At 37.4% G+C, this 19798-nt stretch overlaps 1 protein-coding gene across 2 annotated transcripts in view; it reads left to right on the top strand.

Annotated features, from left to right (window-relative positions):
• Positions 1-19798, top strand: part of IP3K2 (Inositol 1,4,5-triphosphate kinase 2) — a 142618-nt gene that overhangs the window by 60635 nt on the left and 62185 nt on the right. Inside the window, exon 1 of one of the 2 annotated variants that reach the window (XM_069504006.1) lies at positions 12968-13540. The exons of the other annotated variant lie outside the window; for it this stretch is intronic. Within the exon in view, the coding sequence (XP_069360107.1) occupies positions 13100-13540 (441 nt within the window). The 5' untranslated portion in view covers positions 12968-13099. Of the gene's footprint in view, positions 1-12967; positions 13541-19798 lie in introns of those variants that run through there. 2 annotated transcript variants of the gene reach the window in all.

Here is a 19798-nt window from a genome sequence, read left to right on the forward strand (position 1 = left end):
TTGTTAGAATTATAACTATTGCAACAAAAGCATTTGGTTTAATTTTTAGTTAACAAGGAATTTTAATTATTGTGACACTGAAATATTATGCAAAATTTATAAATCTCACGTAATTGCCTTTTTGTATATGGAAGAAAAAAGTGTCGTGTTGCAATATTAATTAGGTATTATTAACAATTATATAATGTAAACACCGAGCTTGCCAAGTAAAGACGCGTATCCGTATACGTTTTTGAATAAAATTTATTTTCCTGTCCCGTTATGCTTAGAGGAGAAATAGGGATTAAGCATCAAAAATTACAATTTTGTATGTATTAAAGTTTGCCATTTAGGTAAGCTCATATCTGATGAGACGGTTAAGATACGCTGTTTTGGTTAAAGTTATTTCAATCGCTATTTTAAGGCATTATCTTATAAGGGCATTTCTTGTTAACTGACTATTAATGTCACAGCTGGGCAAAAGCTCTCTCCTAAGTTAGTAGAGAACGGTCTAAGCAACGATAGAGGTATAATGTGCGCTCAATGAAAGAAAGAAGGCCGCGACTAACCAGTCCCAACTGTTTATCTAAATATATATAAGGAAAAGGTGACTGACTGACCGACTGAATGACTGATCTATCAACGCGCAGCTCAAACTACTGGACGGATCGGGCTGTTTGGCATGCAGATAGCTATTATGACGTAGGCATTGAAAATTCAACCCCTAAGGGGGTGAAATAGGCGTTTAGAATTTGTGTAGTCCAGGCGAACGAAGTCGCGAGCATAAGCTAGATAGGTATATTCTGTTAAACATATTTTTAATGTATAATTTTATCAATTTGTAATCTTACAACTCAGAATTTAGAACTGAAGAAACCCTGAACAGAGAATTTGTTGGGAAAATATCAGTTTTTCAGATTTTGTTTGAATAGAATCTAGATTTGATATGAATCCAACTAATCACTGATAGAGAAGTAGGTATAGTACGTGACAGGTCGAGATGGCAATCGGGGAGGAAACGCCCCGCACATCCCGACTCTTACAAGCAATACATACCTACTCCATCAAATAGTGCTTGTTTGATTTTACCATTGCCTTCGCATAATATTGTAAATGATTGAATACTAACTGATAAAATTATCCAAACTAATATTATAAATGCGAAATTGTCTCAGTCTGTCTGTCTATCTGTCTGCTAGCTTTTTACGGTCCAACAGTTTAAGCGATTTGGGGAAATTTGATACAGAGTTAGCTAACATTCTGGGAAAGGACACAGTAGGCTACTTTTTATCCCGGAAAATCAAAGAGTTTCTAAGGGATTCATAAAAGATTCCCTTTAACCGATTTATATGAAATTTGGTACAGAGGTAGCGTCCATCCCCGAAATTGACATATAAATATAAATATAAGTAAATCTATACCCAAATCCTAAAATAATCATCAAAACTTATTATAACTCAAAGCCTAACCAAAATTAACGCGAAATGCAATCCATCAAATTGACCATAAATCATATTGTCGATGATCAATCATTTTTTGCGAAATGATTCGTGATCCCGTTACGCTCTTTGATATTATTGAACAAGGCTCCAATGCTCTTCTAAAATAATTATAAAATCCAATTTAAAAGTTATTTTTTTATGAATACATACTAGAGGATGCCCGCGACTTCGTCAGCGTGGATTTAGGTTTTTTGAAAATCCCATGGGAACTCTTTGATTTTCCGGGATAAAAAGTAGCCTATGTCACTCTCCAGGTCTTTAATTATACTCATGCAAAAAATCACGTCAATCCGTTGCTCCGTTGCGACGTGATTGGAGGACAAACCAACAAACAAACACCCTTTTGCATTTATAATAAGGGTATCGAAATAAGGGTACTGATATAAGGATACTGATATAGATAACCCAAATAAACTCTTTTAAAAAGAATAAAATCACGTATGACAAAATTAAAATTAATAGGGCATGATAACCAAAGCGGTGGTAGATACAATCAGGATTTATCGCCCCGCCATGCGCTACCGCGAGCTTTTTGCTCCATTTCTGTCGAAGAATTCCACGTCGAGGAATGAAGAAAGAGCGAATCGTACCTGCTTATCTTTGCAGAGGTATTTACGATGCGTTTTCTTGATAAACACCAGTGGAACGCGCGAGATTTCAGGGGTCTGCGGTAAAGTCATAAAGCCCAGCCGGCAAGCTTTCTATGAAAACTGGCACTTTTTTCCGTAGCGTCCCAAGCATCTATCTACCTACATTTTGGTGAAGAGAGAAATATTGGACATTAGCTGATGCCCACGACTTAGTCCGCGTGAATTTAGGTTTTCGTGGGAATTCTTTAATTTTCCGGGATTAAATCTGGCATATGTATGGCATACGATCCGTTGCCCCAAAGCCAAACAAACACACTTTTGCATTTATAGTATGAGTAGCCATAATTAAATTATTGTTGATGACCAACAAAAACTTTTTCAAGTTGTGTCTAAAAATTAAACCAAATTATTATTTTATCAGCTTTAAAACAGTTTGGTGTTGAAATACAAAAGATGCGGAACCATCGAGTGTTGATTGGATATGTACTTTACTTTTTATAAGACAAAGTTAATAAGTTTAATTAATTACAAATAACCCCGTCGTAACAACAGATAACAATCGAAATTTCATCAATAATTATTGTTAATCGTCATAAATTGAATAAATAAAAAACATAAAATAACGCAAGTGCCACTTGCATTGTTATTCAGGGTTGATTACCTGTCATTATAATTAAGAACAGCGTTATGTTCATACCGTACAAATTATAGGTTTGTAAACGGCGATCTTAATAAATGTTCCACTAGATATGGCATCTCATCGTTACAACATGTTCCACCAAACATCGGTGATCTTACTCCAGTACGTCTTCCCTTTAGATGCAGTTCGTTTTTACGAACTTAATTAAGTTAGAACCTACTTTAATATGATAACGTGAATAATACTTATTATCGCACAAGTTTAATTTTTACAGTTGGACTACGCCTTTGGTACGGCTAAATTAAGGTCGACGTCAATGCCCAAGAACGCCTTAAACAACGGAAAATTTTCGCCGGTACAAAACAAGTTGAACTGTGTGGCCACACTAACGTTTAACGTCTAATGCCATTTACAATGCCGTTTACATTGGCTATAAAATGTCTTTATTTGATACGCGTTGATTCTGCAGTTAAATCTCCTTGATATTCCACCACCTGAGTTATAGACAAACGCCAAACGATGTTGTGAATGCTGTTGATAAAATTATTAATAAATAATCTACGCTTAACGGGAAATGCCGAGGAAAAACGTGTTGTTGGCCCTATGTAGCCGGGACTGGGACATAAAGGTGCGGACACCGATACACGATGTTCGTTTTGGAACATGTTGCTACTTGTTCCTATGAAGCGGTGCGTCTAGTGGAACATAGCTGTTTATATCGCTGTTTGTAAAGAAATAAAAAGTCACGACCACCTGCCATCTTCACGTATGAAACTTGTTAACAAGCATCTTTATGGATGTTTACGAGCTTTGAGACATGTCGAATTGATAGCGATTGGTATCGCTTATAAATCGTGAGGGCGGTTTTATCATTTTTGCACGACTGCCCAAAAAGGATTGTAATGTGTTTTTTGATTGTAATTCAGGGTTCGTGTTTATTCCACCATACTTTCTTATTGCCTAAACAGATTTAGATGAATGGGGCTACCCATCGTTAGAACTCTTACATAATCCCAATTCCCAACTAGCTAAGTATAAAAAAATCAATATGGCGGTTGTATAACCTCATTTTCAATTTTCGGTTCGGTTTTTGACAGGGCAGTAGTATTTTTTCAATTATGACTTGTTAACAAGTGAAACTGGAACAAGTTGCAGCAACCTCCCTCGTGTTCATTAAAATTGGCACTTTGTATCGACCAAAATAATTCTCAAAATAAATTATTAAGAAAGGAAATCTGTGGCATTGCGACTTTAATTAAAGGCCTTCATAGTACGAGCTATTTATTAATATCTGATTGATTGGTCTTTAATAAAATACCAAAGACATTTACATCAATTCGACATCATTAAAATAGTTCAGAAATTATCACAACTCAGTCAGTAAGTAAGTAACAAGTAAGTAAATAAATTAACAGTTTTAGTAGAGTTCTTTCCCAATATCATGCCAAAGTGCAAGCGCTAATCTGATATATTAAATAAAAAATATATCATAATATTATGTCATAAATCGACGTACTCTACCGACAAAGATATAGTGCCAAGTGCCAAGTTTGCTTGTAAAATTAGTACTGATATTTCCAAAAACTATCCTACTAAGAGATTATTTAATTTTTCGTGTAGGTTAGTAAAATTTACATAAACTAACTCTAATTATTTTCGATTTTTGATTAAGGTACAAAGAAGTTACGGTAAAGAATGTAAAGATATTTTCAGACAATAATTATCGCAACAGGTCACAAAATATGCGGCTTAAAATAAGAACCTAATATTGATAAATATAATTTTATTTTAGTTGCAATTAAATAAAGGTGGGGCAGTAAGTAATACTTATTTAAATCTATTCAGAATTCAACTTGATACCATAAGTAGGTAGTTAATGAAATAAACAGTTAGACAGACGGACTGACAGACGGACGAAGTCGCACCCAGGATTCCTTTTTTACCATTTTGGTATGGAACCATAAAAAGCTGACGTTTGGTGACAACATAGTATTACAGCGGCTGACAAAAAGTAAAGTCGCTGACACACTGGCTTACCCTTAATAAAACACCAGGCTACTTACGCATTAACGCTCTTGTGTGAATTTCATTAAATTCTTTACAAAATAACTGCTCCAGCAAAAAGCTGTTGTTTATGTCACTTCGAAATGCAAGAAATCACACCTCGTCTGTCTTATAAATCCAAATATTTCGGTTATTTTGCGATTTTCACCGTCAAAAGTATAAACAGTTGTGGTAACAGACGTAATAAATTTGTCATAGAATGTAAAATTTTCAGTAAAGGTCCCGAGTCTTGCAAAAACAGTTACCTTTTCTGTAGAAGAAGGAACGGTAAAAAATAAAATAAAAATAAAATTATTTTATTGCAGGTCAGGGGGTCATATAAAACATGTTTACATACAGTCAGAATATTATCATAAATTATTAAAAAATTAAAATATGTGTCCCTTCCAGGTTAGCCCGCTATCTTCTTAGACTGCATCATCACTTACCATCAGGTGCAGTCAAGGGCTAACTTGTATCTGAATAAAAAAAAAACAATAATTAATTTAAAATTAAGATCATTTAAAAAATGAATACCTAGAGGTTTTTTTGTTAAGAAATTCTTTGTACCATCCTGCATTTGGAAAGTTTGTGGTGATACACCTCAGTACATTGCAACGCACGTAAAGCCGTTGGGTTTGCGACTGATCTGTCTCCGGTCGTTTTGGATCGGAATACGAGAGTGAGGGAGTAGAGAATGCAGCTGTGTTTGTACACACATTTGTGCACTAAGTAAGTAGAATATTTTTTACGTAGTTGGATAGTCTCCGTTGAGTTTAGCCGCCGCGCCGCCGTGGGCCGTGGCCTAAATTCTATCGGGAGGAATCTATCACCACCACCTGTGACCACCACCCACCTATCTATAAAATAAAAATACAAGTAGGTACCTACTTTCATACTTTGGTATGTGCAGTATAGTGATAATATAGTAGCTGCAGGATAATTTTATTATTATCATGAGTTACCAGCGTGTGTAATTACCAAATTGCACGGATACATAATTACTGTTATTAAGTGTACTTAATGTTTGACGGCTCGTTATCTTAAGAAAGGACTATATTTAGGACCACCTTGGTCTGACACATAATGCGGTTATAATGCTTGACACTTTGTCCAATGAGTAGACGCTTCAAAATAATCACTAAGGCGCCATCTAAACGGACGAGAGAATCGCGGCGATAGTCTCGCTGTGTCACCAAATTCGCAACTCATACGACCAATCTTCACAGGGCGATACTAGGTATCGCCGAACATAATAGGTAGGAGTCGTTGCGACTCCCTTGCCCGTGGAAATGTGCCTAAGGGTCGACGCCCATCTACCGAGACACAACGTACCTAGAGCATTTTTCACTGCCAAACCATTACCGACTTTACACGTTGAAATAACACCGATATCTCCTATTTTAAGTTTTTCTGTGAAAATTCTTTTTAGCTGGAATAAGTTTAGTAATGTCTTGAGAACCTATTCTGTAAGAGAATTGATAAGGTGGTTTATATTATTCATTCATTTCATCAATCATCACATTTCTTTAAAAAAACATGCCATACAGCCGCCGTATTTAAATTTTTAAAAAAAATTATAGCTGTTGTCACTTGGGTTGATGTTAGGATTCTAACGATACCTAGGTACATCCAAAATTGTTTAGGCATTTTAGATCCTTCTAAAATGCCTAAACAATTTTGAAAAAAATAAAGAAACTCACGCTGAAATAATTACACTCCTTTTTTGGGCAGTCATATTATTATTTCCACGTAAGCTCTGCAGCGCTAGCACAATCGGTGCGATAGAGCTTTTGCCACCCGGGAGAAAGATGTGTCGAAATAATTGTGCTCGGGCTATTGCAGTCATCATATTATTATACGCGCATTTACAACGCACGGTATTTCCTGTAATCAACTTTTTGCCCTGTAAAATATTTCAGCTTAAAATATAAAGATATTTGTAAGAAGATGCTGAGCCGCGGAGCTCATGCGTATTAAGTAATGATAGTTTAAAACCTTTTGTAATTTACTCCGTATAAGGGCAAAATTGGATAATCTTTAAGACGTTTTATTACACTTTATGGTCATGAGTCGTGAATAAAAGTTTATAGGTGTTCATACGGGGCAATGGGCATACGGGGCCATAATGTTAGGGAATCTCTACATTGCGTCCACGTGGCGTCAACTGTAGGTAGGTACCTACCTACCTGTTTTTTTTTAATTTATAGCTAGTGCTTGGCTGCAATTAGATGATGGCAAGTGATGATGCAGTAAGATGGTTACCTAAGATCGTTACCAAAAGAAAAGACTCATGTGCTCTGTAGTCACGGTAGGTACCTTTGAAAGAACAGATCAGCCATTTACCATTAATACGACTTGGTAAATCTTTGGTTTTACGGGAATATGTGGATTTACCGTAGTTCGAGCTTTTAGAGTGCCCTAGCTCTTTATTATCGGCAGTTTTCTTTTGGTTTCATATGCTTTTCTTTTCTACGCATTAAACGAGAAGGGGGAGGAGTTAGAACCTCTCGGTGGGTGTATCGAGTAAAAAATAGGTGTGGTTTACCGTGCAGTACAGATGAGTACAGTCGAGATGGCAATCGTGGTATGTGGCGGGGGCACGCCCCGCATACCCACACGTCACCCGCGCTATCCCGCACTGGGTTAGCACGCCTGACGTCCCCACCCCGATCGCCATCTCAACCTGCGTGCTATACCTACTTTAACATATCTACCTACTTGTTCACTAATTAATATAGGTAAAGGACTATTGTCATACCCTGTAGCAATACACGTATTAGGTCCGGTTTCTACCTAAGCGGAGCGGAAAGATTTTCTATGGCGTGAATATTTTAGAAGACATATGAAAATTTTCTTAGATAATAATTATGTACAAACCATTTAAGTAGCGAATAAACGAAATTCCATCCATCATATTATTATGACCTGCACACGGCTACTGATAGACATAGGCCTTTTGGAGAGTGCGCTACCAATGACCACTCACGGTCCTCCACCTAGCCTCATCCACCCCCATTCCGCTACCTTCTTATTGTTTTTATTAATGTTAAAATCCAGAAATTCATCACTCAGTCCTAAGCTTTCCGGAACGCGGTTTCCACTCCAAAACGCGTCTGCCATAGCGGCCAACGGGTCTGCGACATACCTACATAATTGACTCTGTGTAAGTACTGTTTCAACTTGATAATCCTCTGAAGTTTTGTTTTATCAATTACTTATCTTCCACGAACTTCCTAGTTTAGGACTTTTATCCTTCAGAGAGATACCACAGTCCACAATATAACTTCTGAGCGACTACGAATTTATAGCGAAGGTAGTCTGTCAAAAATTCTATCCAATAGGAAATACATCGCTTAATTCGCATTATATCAACGTCATTCGCTATGGGAAAGGAATTATGTAAATTGCTCCATGCGGACGACATATTTTATACATCCACTTTCCAAATCGGTAGTCATGTAGTCAGAGAGCGAGTGTATAATTCGTTCATACCGTTTTAAACTTGTTTCCAAGATTGTTGAACCGTTTTAAAATCAGTTGTACGAGAATTTGGCTGAGTACAACTATTAACGGGTAAGATTAGTTACTAAGTTAAAATAGAGAGAAATTTAATTAGGTTATTATGGATCTGACATAGTCACATAGTGATTAAAAGATCCCAAAAAAATCGGAATTAAAAAATGCAGTTGGACAAAATGTTTCCTGCGTATGAAATTACGAGTCTGCACTCTGCAGTAAAGCAACGAATACTTGTTATATTTGCATACTGGCCCTAAAAGCAATGTCAAGCTCTAAGTTTGAACATTTTGGGTACTATTTATAGGTAACAGAAGGTAGGTAGATACTTATTCGCACCTGATTTCAAGTACCCAACACGAATATACGATAATTGTATATCTTCAGTAGATACACTTTAACAAACCTCAAACCTCCCTCCCTATCTCAAGAACCAATATTTACAATACCTTTAACTTTTTCATCATCATCAACATCATCGTCAACCAATAGACGTCCACTGCTGGACATAGGACTCTTGTAGGAAATTAGTGGCGTGTGCGGTCTTGCGCCGCCCGAATCCAGCGGCTCTCGATAATGAAGAATGCCCTGATAAACATTTTTGTACAATCGTTGACCAGCTCTTGGTGCAGTATCTACATCATATTTAAATCGATCGAGAATCGATTATGCCAATTTAGACTGAACCACTTGTCGATATGATCTGTATTAGCATATCTTTTTTTTCATTGAAGTCTCCGCTTCTATGACCTCATAAAGTTAAATGATTTTGATTTTTCAAAATGTCAACACAAATAGTAGATTGATACTTTACATAATTTATTTTTATGTCACAGGGGTTATTACTTATTAGGTAATGGTAGTTAAAATAAATAAGCGTTAAATACTTATTTTTTAATACATCCGTTCTGCCACTTATCAGTACCCTTATTATAAATGCGAAAGTGTGTTTGTTTGTTTGTTGGTTTGTCCTCGAATCACGTCTTAATCACGAACTGGTAGACTAGCTCGTTCTTCGAGTGACATTTACTGTGGTTCCCACAGTTCTGTTTTGAAATTGAAACACAGAAATTGGGTAGGTATGTCGATCTGGTTTTGTAGGTATGTACTTACCACTTACCATTCGTACTAAGTGAATCTATTAATTAAATAAATAGTCATATTAGCATTTTATACTAACAACCTTTTTATTAATGTTTCCGTTTAAGAGGTACTTCACAAAACCATTAAAAGTTACGTTATTTCAAATGAAAATCGACGAGTTTATTGTATTTTTATTGCAGGGTTTACCTACTACATTTTAGCTACTTGATAGAAAAAGCTTGCGTAGTCTTGTTAAAGCCCACCCAGAACGTGAGCGTGGATGCGCATAGGAATTAACTGTTTACCGGAGATTTATTGCTAAGCTGATCATTGCTCAGTTGAATAATGAAATATTTATGTTTTTTCCTACAACATTCAGCACAGAGTTTCAACTAAGTATCATCAGCATTCACAGATCAAGGAGATTCCAACTTGATAACTTTTTGCTCAAAATTCGTAACTATAAATAAGTACCTAGAGGTACATACCTAATTGGGTATTTGCCTGTGTCAAAAATAAATTATTTCTCAGTGATTACCTATTGAATAGAGGGTCTTCCAAAATATTATGTTAAATCCACGCCCTTTGGTAGTTTTAAGTGTAATAACCATTTTAAATCATCGAATAAACTAAAAAAAGCTCGTCGAATGATTGTGACGTCACATTTCAGTATATTTCATAGAATCTCGCATACTAAGCGCGCGTTTTGACATTTGATAAAAAGTTACTGATTTGACTAGTTGTCCAATACCGAATTACAAAAAGAATGATAATTGATAACTAATTAAAGTGAAACAGAGTATGCTGTACCTACAGTACATGTACGCTCTCACTATTTCAGCATTTCCCAAAATTAAAAGGGGTCATTTTTGGGGTCTCCCCGTCTCTATTACCCTAGCTAGATAGGTGCTTAATATATAAAATAGACTCTGGGAGCCCACTGCACCGCATTAGGAGGTTAAGGATTTTATTATGCAAAGAAAACTGTTACGATTATGTGATTAATGGAAGGGGTCTCGACCCCCTATCAAGGTATACGACTGATTTTATGCTGAGAGAGCAAAAAAGGCAAGCACGCGCTGCAAATTTTCACCGTACGATTTTTTTCCGCAAAATTCTGTGATTATGTGACTAAGGAAAATGTTAATTATTATAAAGCCGCACGCACTCGCAAAAAAATATGCGTGGACGGATTCATACAGTTTCCATGTTACAGAATTCTGCAGAAAAAATCCCGCGGTGAAAACTCTTATAGAAGTCCTAGGTATAGTTTTCACGTATTTTTGACGTTACGCTCGCGGGTGCGCCCGCGCAAGGCTCGCGAAGGCTATATTTTGTACGTGAAGAGAATAAATAATACACCAGTAATAACTTGTAAACATACCAGCGGTCCAAACTTGATATATGGCTCCATTTCTATAATAATTCAGGGCTTGGACAAAGTAAAATGTTCTTTAATAAATATGAATTATTTGTAACGTAACATTTTTTTTTGCGAATTTTTGAACCGTACAACTAATAAATTTAACGGCCATATTTTATAGAATTATTTATTTACATAATTGCCCAACGGATCAGCCTGGCTGTCCAGCGCAAAAATGCAGCCAGTATTCTTGGTACTATTCCACGCGGGCATGATATAGTAATTAGATAACGCTAGCTTTAAGTTTTACTAGCTGATGCCCGCGACTTCGTACGCGTGGATTTATGTTTTTAAAATCCCGTGGGAACTCTTTGATTTTCCGGCATTAAAAGTAGCCTATGTCACTCTCATACCAAAAATCACGTCGATCCGTTGCCGTTGGTCCGTCGCGACGTGATTAAAGGACAAACCAACAAACCAATAAACCAACAAACAAACACACTTTCACATTTATAATATGGGTACCTACTGATTAAAAAAAATATTACATAATATACTAGATGCCTGCGACCTTGTCCGCGTGGAGTCCGTTGGTTTTACTACAAATCCGAGGCGAACTCTTTGATTTTCCGGGACAAAAGTAATCTATGTCCGTCTTTAGGGTGCAAGCTCTCTGAACGAAGAAAGTATTTGCCTCCGATTTCATCCATGAGGATCCAAAAATTTCGCTGAACTCTTTGATTTTCCGGGACCAAAAGGAGTCTAGGTATGAGATGAGATGCAAACTACATAATCTTGACCAAATTTCTCGTAATTTAATGGATGGTGAAAAGCTGGTAGATAGACAGACACAGTGTCGCATTTATAATACATACTAAAGAATGGAAAATGGATATGAATTGTACGAGTATAAGTAGGTAGGTATGTTACGCTTGAAAATGTGAAATATTTCGACTTCGAAGTTGAACTCAGGCTCTGGCGCGTATACTGTTTGATTTATGCTTCTGGAATTCTTCGCAAATGTTGAACAATTTCATTGATTTTTAATTGCAATAATAATTCGTTAATTGTAATTTATCGACTCTCATTATTATTTTCTAGATGATGCCCGCAACTTCGTCCGCGTGGATTTTTTTATCCTGTCGGATCTGTTTGATTTTCCGGAATCAAAGTACCTTTGTCCTTCCCCGGGATGCAAGCTGTCTCTGTACCAAATACCATCAAAATTGGTTAAACGGATGGGCCGTGAAAAGATAGCAGACAGACAGACAGTCAGACACACTTTCGCATTTATAATATTAAGTATGGAGTATGGATTACGGTCCATGAACTCTTTCACATAAAATATTTTAACCACAAAGCACACAGACTACCATCTTGTCTTTTTGAACAGTTTAATTGGCATTTAATTGGTTTACAATAATTAAGTACTAATTACACATCGGTTCCTTGATACAATAATCGTGAACTGTCTTGAACAATTAATGTTAAAAGCACGTTTGTGTTTTGAGCTTTTTAAATAATTAAGTAGGTAAATAAGTAATTGGTCTTTAATTACACTACTTTAGGTTAGGATTCTGTTATGTCCGTTAGGTATTTGTATTTACCTAGGTAATTAGGCTAGGTCATTTTACCCAAATAGTTAAGTATTGGGTATTGGGGCTTTATCTCGGTACATGATACGCAGTGCATCTGTGGTCATCCGAAACAGACCATTGCGCACATGACTGGGTGCCCTGCGTGCCCGACAGCCTGCACGAACGAGGAGCTGCACAACGCTACCGACCGAGCAATCGCGGTTGCGGCTTTTTGGGCTGCCCGTGTTTGAGGTGACCGTCGACTCGAAAAGAAGAAGAAGAAGTATAGTACGCAGCCGAAAGTAATGTACATCGGCCTTTAGAATGACATTTCGTCTTTGTAGAGTCGTCGTTGTCTCTGTTACTCATACCTATATGACATTTTGTCGCTGACGACAGAGACGGTGCTCTACAAATCTCCTTCTAAAAATCGATGTACATTACTTTCGGCCGCGTACTGCACACACTGCTATAGGTAGGTACAGGTAGGCATACTACATGACATGATATAGTAATATTATGCACGTCGAATGTATGACAATGATGTATATTAGCAGTAAGGGCCTAGATACGATTTAAACGTGCCTTTTAATTTGAACCTTCCAGTTATAAAGTCAACTGAAAAACGACTCGTTAACCTCATGTATAGTGGCATGACTCCAAAACTAACAGTGCAGAACGTTACAACAAAAACAAAATAAACAAATAACAAAAAACATGCGACGCCCAGTGTACAAAACGGAGAAACAAACAGACCCATTGTGATCAGTGAAGTGTTAAGTGTAATAGCGGAAGCCTAACCAATGCGGGCATCCAAGATGACATCGTCCCATTGTCGGAGCGTGACACCGCCACTATCGCGCGCGGGGTCGGGCGACCTGGTCCCCTGCCCGATGTCCCCTGACATAGCGCGACGAGCCTTAACCCCAGATCTATCTTTGGACTTCTCACGCCACAGGCCGTTGTCCCCGGATTTATTAGACCGAACTTTATCCTTGTCCCCTGACTTCCCGCGTCGTTCCCGGTCCCCTGCACGACCGCGGTCTCTCATGGAGTCTTTGCTTGTGGCTAAAATGGAGGCTCTGAGCACGGGCAAGCTAGTGCGAACGGACTCAATGGATAGTTGCAGCAGTTTTGGATCGATGTCCTCTCTGCCAAGTGATGTGTGTCGGTGTGACGACTGTTTGTTGGGAATTGTGGACTTTTATCTCCCCAATCCGGATGCGAGCAAAGGACTTAGAAAGGTACGTATTTTACTTAGTTGTTAATTTTTATATTCCTTTTATTTGTCTGTTGTTGTTCTACTATACATAATAATAATAATATTATGTTGTGTTTTGTAGGTGTATATTTCTGTAATAATACTTAATATTATGTTCTTTTTATTTTTTATTTTTAATTAAGTTTGCACTTTATAAAAATGAAAGAATGATGTTCTAATATTGTAGATAACTCTATTGTTTTCCATATTTGCCTATTTTACAAAAGTTAGGTAGGTACCTAGATATTGGGCAATGTAGTCGTAAAAATTTTAAGGCCATTGAAATAATAATAATATAATTGTGTCTTTTCACCATAGATCACCCTAAAATTCACCCCTTTGCCTAGCTTTTGGTTTATAGCAACACATTTTAAAGCGAATAACTATACGTTTCTAAAGCCTTTTACTATAAAAAGCTCAAAAGCTTCATTATCAATCTCAGTTAAACATGGGCTTAATTGAAGTTTTTAAACGAAAAATGTATAATTAATTATATTAAGTACCTACCCGTTTGAATATTTCATGTCCAGCCAATTTATACGACTATGTATTAGGTAGGTAGGACATTAGGTATACATACTACACATAGGTAGGTATGGTAATTCAATAATTAATACCTTCTGAAATAGTAAAAACAGAAAAATAATATTTTAAGTAATAGGTATCATAGAAGAGGATTTTCCCAACAATTCCAATAGGTAGTTACGTCTACCTAAGTACTACCTACTATAGTCACAGAATATATAATAGTACTAACGTACTATAGTTGCCATAATAGTGTACAAAGATATCCAATAGGTAAGTACCTACCTACTTATGTGCGTTAGGCCTAAGGTTAATAAAATTTTATTGAGCTATAAAATTATAGTACAGTGACGCTGGCACAGTTGACAGAGGCCCGCTAGCGTCACGGGTTCAATTTCCGGTCGTAAAAATTATTTTTGCCATCGCTGGAGCGGACTGTTTAGTCTGGCAGTAAGTTTATTTGTCATGCTAACACGTGCATAAGTGGACTATCAATATAATATTGAGGCCGAAATTAATAATTTTTCTATCTCTCGATAAGTCACTAACGGCAATATATTATCTCTGCTAACGGTTGAAATTAATAATTAATCAATCCTATTTGTAAACTGTTGATAAGTTATTTAACAATGTTGATATTTTTTTTAGTCTTTTTTCATAATCAACAACGTTGCTTGGTAACTTATCGACAATTATTGCGGATGGTTTGATTAAATTATTATTAAAAATCCCGTGGGAACTTTTGATTTTCCCAGGACAAAAAGTAGCCTATATCCATAGTAGCCCGGAGATGCAAGGATGCAATACCAAATTTCGTAAAAACATGTAAACGCATGATTTGGCAATTCCTTACAGCATCAGGGCTGAGCCTCGAGTTCAAAGAGTCTTTACTTGGTAAGAACCTACCTCAATATCAATTCATAACCGACAGTTTCTATAGCCCATCAGTCTTGGTGGTCAGGTCCCCTGCAGCATCAGGATTGAGGAGTTTACTCTACTCGGTGGAGGAGTTGGAATCTAATTTTTTTATGGGGCAATGTCACAAATTGATTAAAAAAAATTACGCAAATCGGTTCAGAAATCTTGGAGATTTCGGTGTAACATAGCTAGAAAGAACAACGGGCTCTACGGGCAGCAGCTCGCAGTCACAACCCCGACGCGTGCGCGAACTGACTCCCTTGAAAAAGGACTCCGGATGGGTTCGAAACTAGTCGGACTAACGTCGACTTAACACGTGAGTAAAGCCGGGACAGATATTATATTAATAGAAAGAACACAACTGCTCCTTGGTTAATCCTTGTTTTATTCCTAATTATGTACTTGTCTGTGAAAGTCATGTCAAAATAGGTTCAGCCGTTCCGAAGATTAACCTGCTCAAACAGACAGACTCTTCAATTTTATTTACTAGTACATAATATATTGATAATATAGATTATGAGGGAACCGACTCGTAGTCCAGTAAAAATAGTAGACGTATACTAATATACTTACCTAGTAGGAGAATACTCTTGTTATTTGAATGCTAATGTAATAGGAATGTAACATAATTGTATGCTAGCGCTATCTAGTGACGGCACAGAAAAGTTTTAAGTAAAGCGCCGCGTGCGCATGGGCAAACGTAGAGACGATATATCATCGTGAGCTTAATCTACCTTCGCAGTTTTACAGCGATATTAAAGATGGCGCTTTTTTGTATTTTAAAAGCTCATTGCAAAAAGCTTTTTTACTAAACTTTTTTTTTCACTTTTCGCGTTTGTATAAAATCATCTATCGATAGGTACTTTAATATTATAAAGTGGTAAATTTTATAAGTTTGTTTGTAGGGGGTAATCTCTGGAACTACTAAATCGAATTTGAAAATTCTTTCACCAGCAGAAAGCTACATTGTGTGACATAGGCAATATTTTATTCTAATAAAAAATAGAGATCCCTTCGAAAATTGTAATGAGCTACACGTGCGAAGCCGGGGTGGGTTGCTAGTTACTTGATATATGTAATTATTCATCATCATCATCACTCGTCAAGACGTCGTCGGTCTCTTATTCGGGGGTTCGGAATTCTATCCCGAGCACGCACGTCTAACTTTTCAAAACTTAAGTTCTGTATACCTACCTAAGAGAATGTTCCGAATGTTCTCGAACGTCTGAGTCTGCCAATCTGGACTATGGCCTAGGCCATTTTCAATCTGAGAGGAATCCTGTGCTTAAAATAGTAGGATAGCGATGGTTTAGTTTTAAGCCTCGTAGCTTTAGTTTTAAGTAGGTACGTAATTAATTATCACCACTATAATTATGATCTTACAAATTAACAATTTTGACCATCAGTAAGCGTAATAAATAATTTGACTTTGACTTTGTTTGGAACTTGTACCTACCTACATACCTAATGATTATTATGATGGCGATGAATCAAGAGGGGGTTGTGATTACAGATGAGTCTACTTCTCTAATCTGTGGTTGTGATGCTGTTGCCGTGGGTCCGAACTCCTAAGCCAAACGGCAAGATGCGCAAGAGGATATGCCCGCTGCTCACTTTTAACTGGGGGGCCATGGACGAACAGCGAAGGCAGAGATAGGGTCCATACGGAACCATTGAAACTAAAATATACGCTCATCGATCCTCTCCGCGCCGGTCTGAACGGACCCTAACCAGGAAGTGCCACCCATTTACTGACGATTCAATGACCAGGCTTATTCAGCAGGCCTACAATTAACATTTATAATGAAGTAAAAACGATGCGCTCCACTTGCTTGACGTAGGAGCGTAGTTATTCACGCCGTATTTGTATTTTATGTCATTTATATTTAATGCTTGGGACTTTGAACTTTGATGGATTAAAATAGGGTTTTTTTTACCTTGATACATTTTATGTTTGGTCACTGATATACAAAATCCAAGATATCTATCTGAATATAGTCTCCTCACTCATGTGCAGGTTTCCCGCTAAATTGAAGAGTTTCAGAAGGGCTTTCTGCGAATTAGGCCTCTTGCTAAAATATAGGTTCATAACCAATAATAACACAATCGAACTCTCTTCGTAAGGTCCCGAAAGAGGGATATTAAAAGTAACTTGTGCAATATGTATACTCGTGAATCTAAATTTTCAATAACTTACACTGTTTTCAATAGTTTTCATACTAGTCTAAAACCAAAACAAAAGTAATTAAAAATATAATACTATTACTTTACTTTCAGGCTAGTATGAAATGAATATTATTAGTAGCAGGATCTTTAGATGTTGTATTGTCGTTTTCTCTCGCATCTTTTGACTTTCGACGACTCGACGAGTTGATGTCAGCTGGCTGTGGGACTGTGTATCTTTCGTTTTTGTATGTCTATGCGTTTACGGCTCATGTAAATTTGTGAGAGCGCCCCTAGTGACGTCACCGGACACGTTTTGAATATCCAGACACGCGCGTGCGTCACTAGTTTCTGGCACGTCACCATCAGTCCTTTCTCCCGAACCTTTTGAATTTCGAGGGGTCGTTGGACTGATGAGTTTTTCTTTTTTAATCAACTTCAAAAATATGAGACTGTAAGTAAATTTAATTGGGCTGTTTGGTTAGGAATTTCTGTTATCTCATTGGAATAAGCCTTTATTGCCGCGGTAAAAAAGTAGTCAATGTCCGTCTTCAGAAATAAAGCTAGTGCTGAGCCGTGACATAAAGAATTAGGGGAGAGAGCCTCCTTGTTATGTCACTACTCACTACCTATGTCATTCTCAATGTATTCAACTAGGTATACCCGTGCAAAAGATCACGTCGATCCGTTGCTCAGTTGCGATGTGATTGAAGACCAAACAAGCCAACAAACTAACACATTTTCGAATATAATGGATGTCTAGTGATAAAAATATGAGTGTCGAATATGGATAAGGATCATAGAACAACAGATTAAAATATCATATTTAAGTATTATAGATTGTGGATAGTTAATTAAGTAGATACCTAATAAACTAATAGGGTTTTAATGATAAAAAGATAAAATAGAAAATTAGTTTCATAAAACTCTTGCTATTTTAAGAAATGACGAATAAGCAAAAATCTTAACAGAGATAATATTATAATGGCCATACCAAAGATATAAATCATCATCCACTTAATGTGCATACCGTTTAGCATTTTTATGTTTATATTATTACGAAGTGCGTCAAGCTTTTGCGTTTATCGTCAAGCGAAAATATTATATTCAGATTTAAAAAAAGAGTTGCACTAAATGAGGGCCGCACCTATACCTAAGTTTTTAAAAATCCCGCGGGCCGAATTCATAATTGCATGACATTTTGGAAAAAAATTGAATTTTCATGAATATTCAGTTATTTTATTTTTGTAATCATGCAATCTAGAGCAAAAGCTTTGATCTAAGCCTTCTCTTCATTCAAGTTACGCAATACAATGTACCTACTATCTACGTATAGTAGGCGACAGATCGAGATGGTAATCGTGGTAGGGACGTCTCGCACACCCGCACAGCCTCCGCACCACCGCTTTAACCCGGTGCGGGATGGCGCGGGTGACGTGCGGGGCGTCCCCCCGCCGCATACCCCGATTACCATTTTGACCTGTCGCGTACTATATCTAAGTATGACACACACAGGAAAATAGAAATAATAGTATGATTTAAAAATCAGAGTCATTTTGTGGCTGAAAAGATTTAGGTAGGTACATACCTTGCCATTTAAAGTCAGGACTTGAACTGACTAATGAAATTTTATTTGACCACAAAACCACACGGGGCTTTCCATTTGCGGGTTTTAGTTTTTAATTTAATTATTTACGTAATTAATTTCAAGATAATGCATTTTTGTTCTCAGTGATATCTTAATATAAATCTTAATTAAATTTAGTGTTTTTACCTGTAATAACCAGTTAGACTACTAACAAATCTTTCTTGAGGATATAGATATATGTAGGTAAGTAATTAATTATTCTAACATATAGAAACTGAATGATTTCCGAACCAGTAATAGATACAAAGATAGATTTTTTGAAAATCAATATTTTTTATGAGCAATATATTTAAACTTTACGATGTATGAGGCGGGGGCACGTCCTGTGAACCCGCATGTCACCCGCGCTTGCCCGTACCGGGTTAGTGCGGGGGCTGTGTAGGTGTGCAGGGACTCTCCTCGATTGCTATCTCAACCTGTCGCGTACTATACTTAAAATTCCTATATATTCGGTTCTGAATTTCACATTACATTCCTATGGAATATATACGAAGCTTTATAATTTAGGATGTATAATATAATATATAAGGCTTGGCGCCACAATAAACCAGCCTCACCGTTGCCACTGCGGTGACTGCGTTGACGCCTTCGGCCACCATGGGCTCTCCTGTTCGAGAAGCGCTGGTCGCTTCTCCCGCCATAGTACCCTTAACGACATCATCCGGAGGTCCCTTGCCACCGCCCATGTGCCAGCTGTACTAGAACCTATTGGTTTGGCACGTGGCGATGGCAAGAGACCTGATGGTATGACGCTCGTACCGTGGAAGATGGGCAGGTCGCTTGTTTGGGATGCAACTTGTGTAGACACTTTAGCTGCATCCCACATTCAGGCGACCTCCTCTATGGCGGGTGCAGCGGCCATCAGCGCCGAACAGGCCAAAAGGCGCAAATATGAAAACCTCGATGGGAGCTTCGTATTCGTGCCTTTTGGTGTGGAGACCTTGGGGCCGTGGGGCCCGGGGGCTCGAGCTCTTTTTGAAGAAATTG

This window comes from Maniola hyperantus, chromosome 16, assembly GCF_902806685.2.
Source record: "Maniola hyperantus chromosome 16, iAphHyp1.2, whole genome shotgun sequence".
In the NCBI taxonomy this organism is placed as follows: domain Eukaryota; kingdom Metazoa; phylum Arthropoda; class Insecta; order Lepidoptera; family Nymphalidae; genus Maniola; species Maniola hyperantus.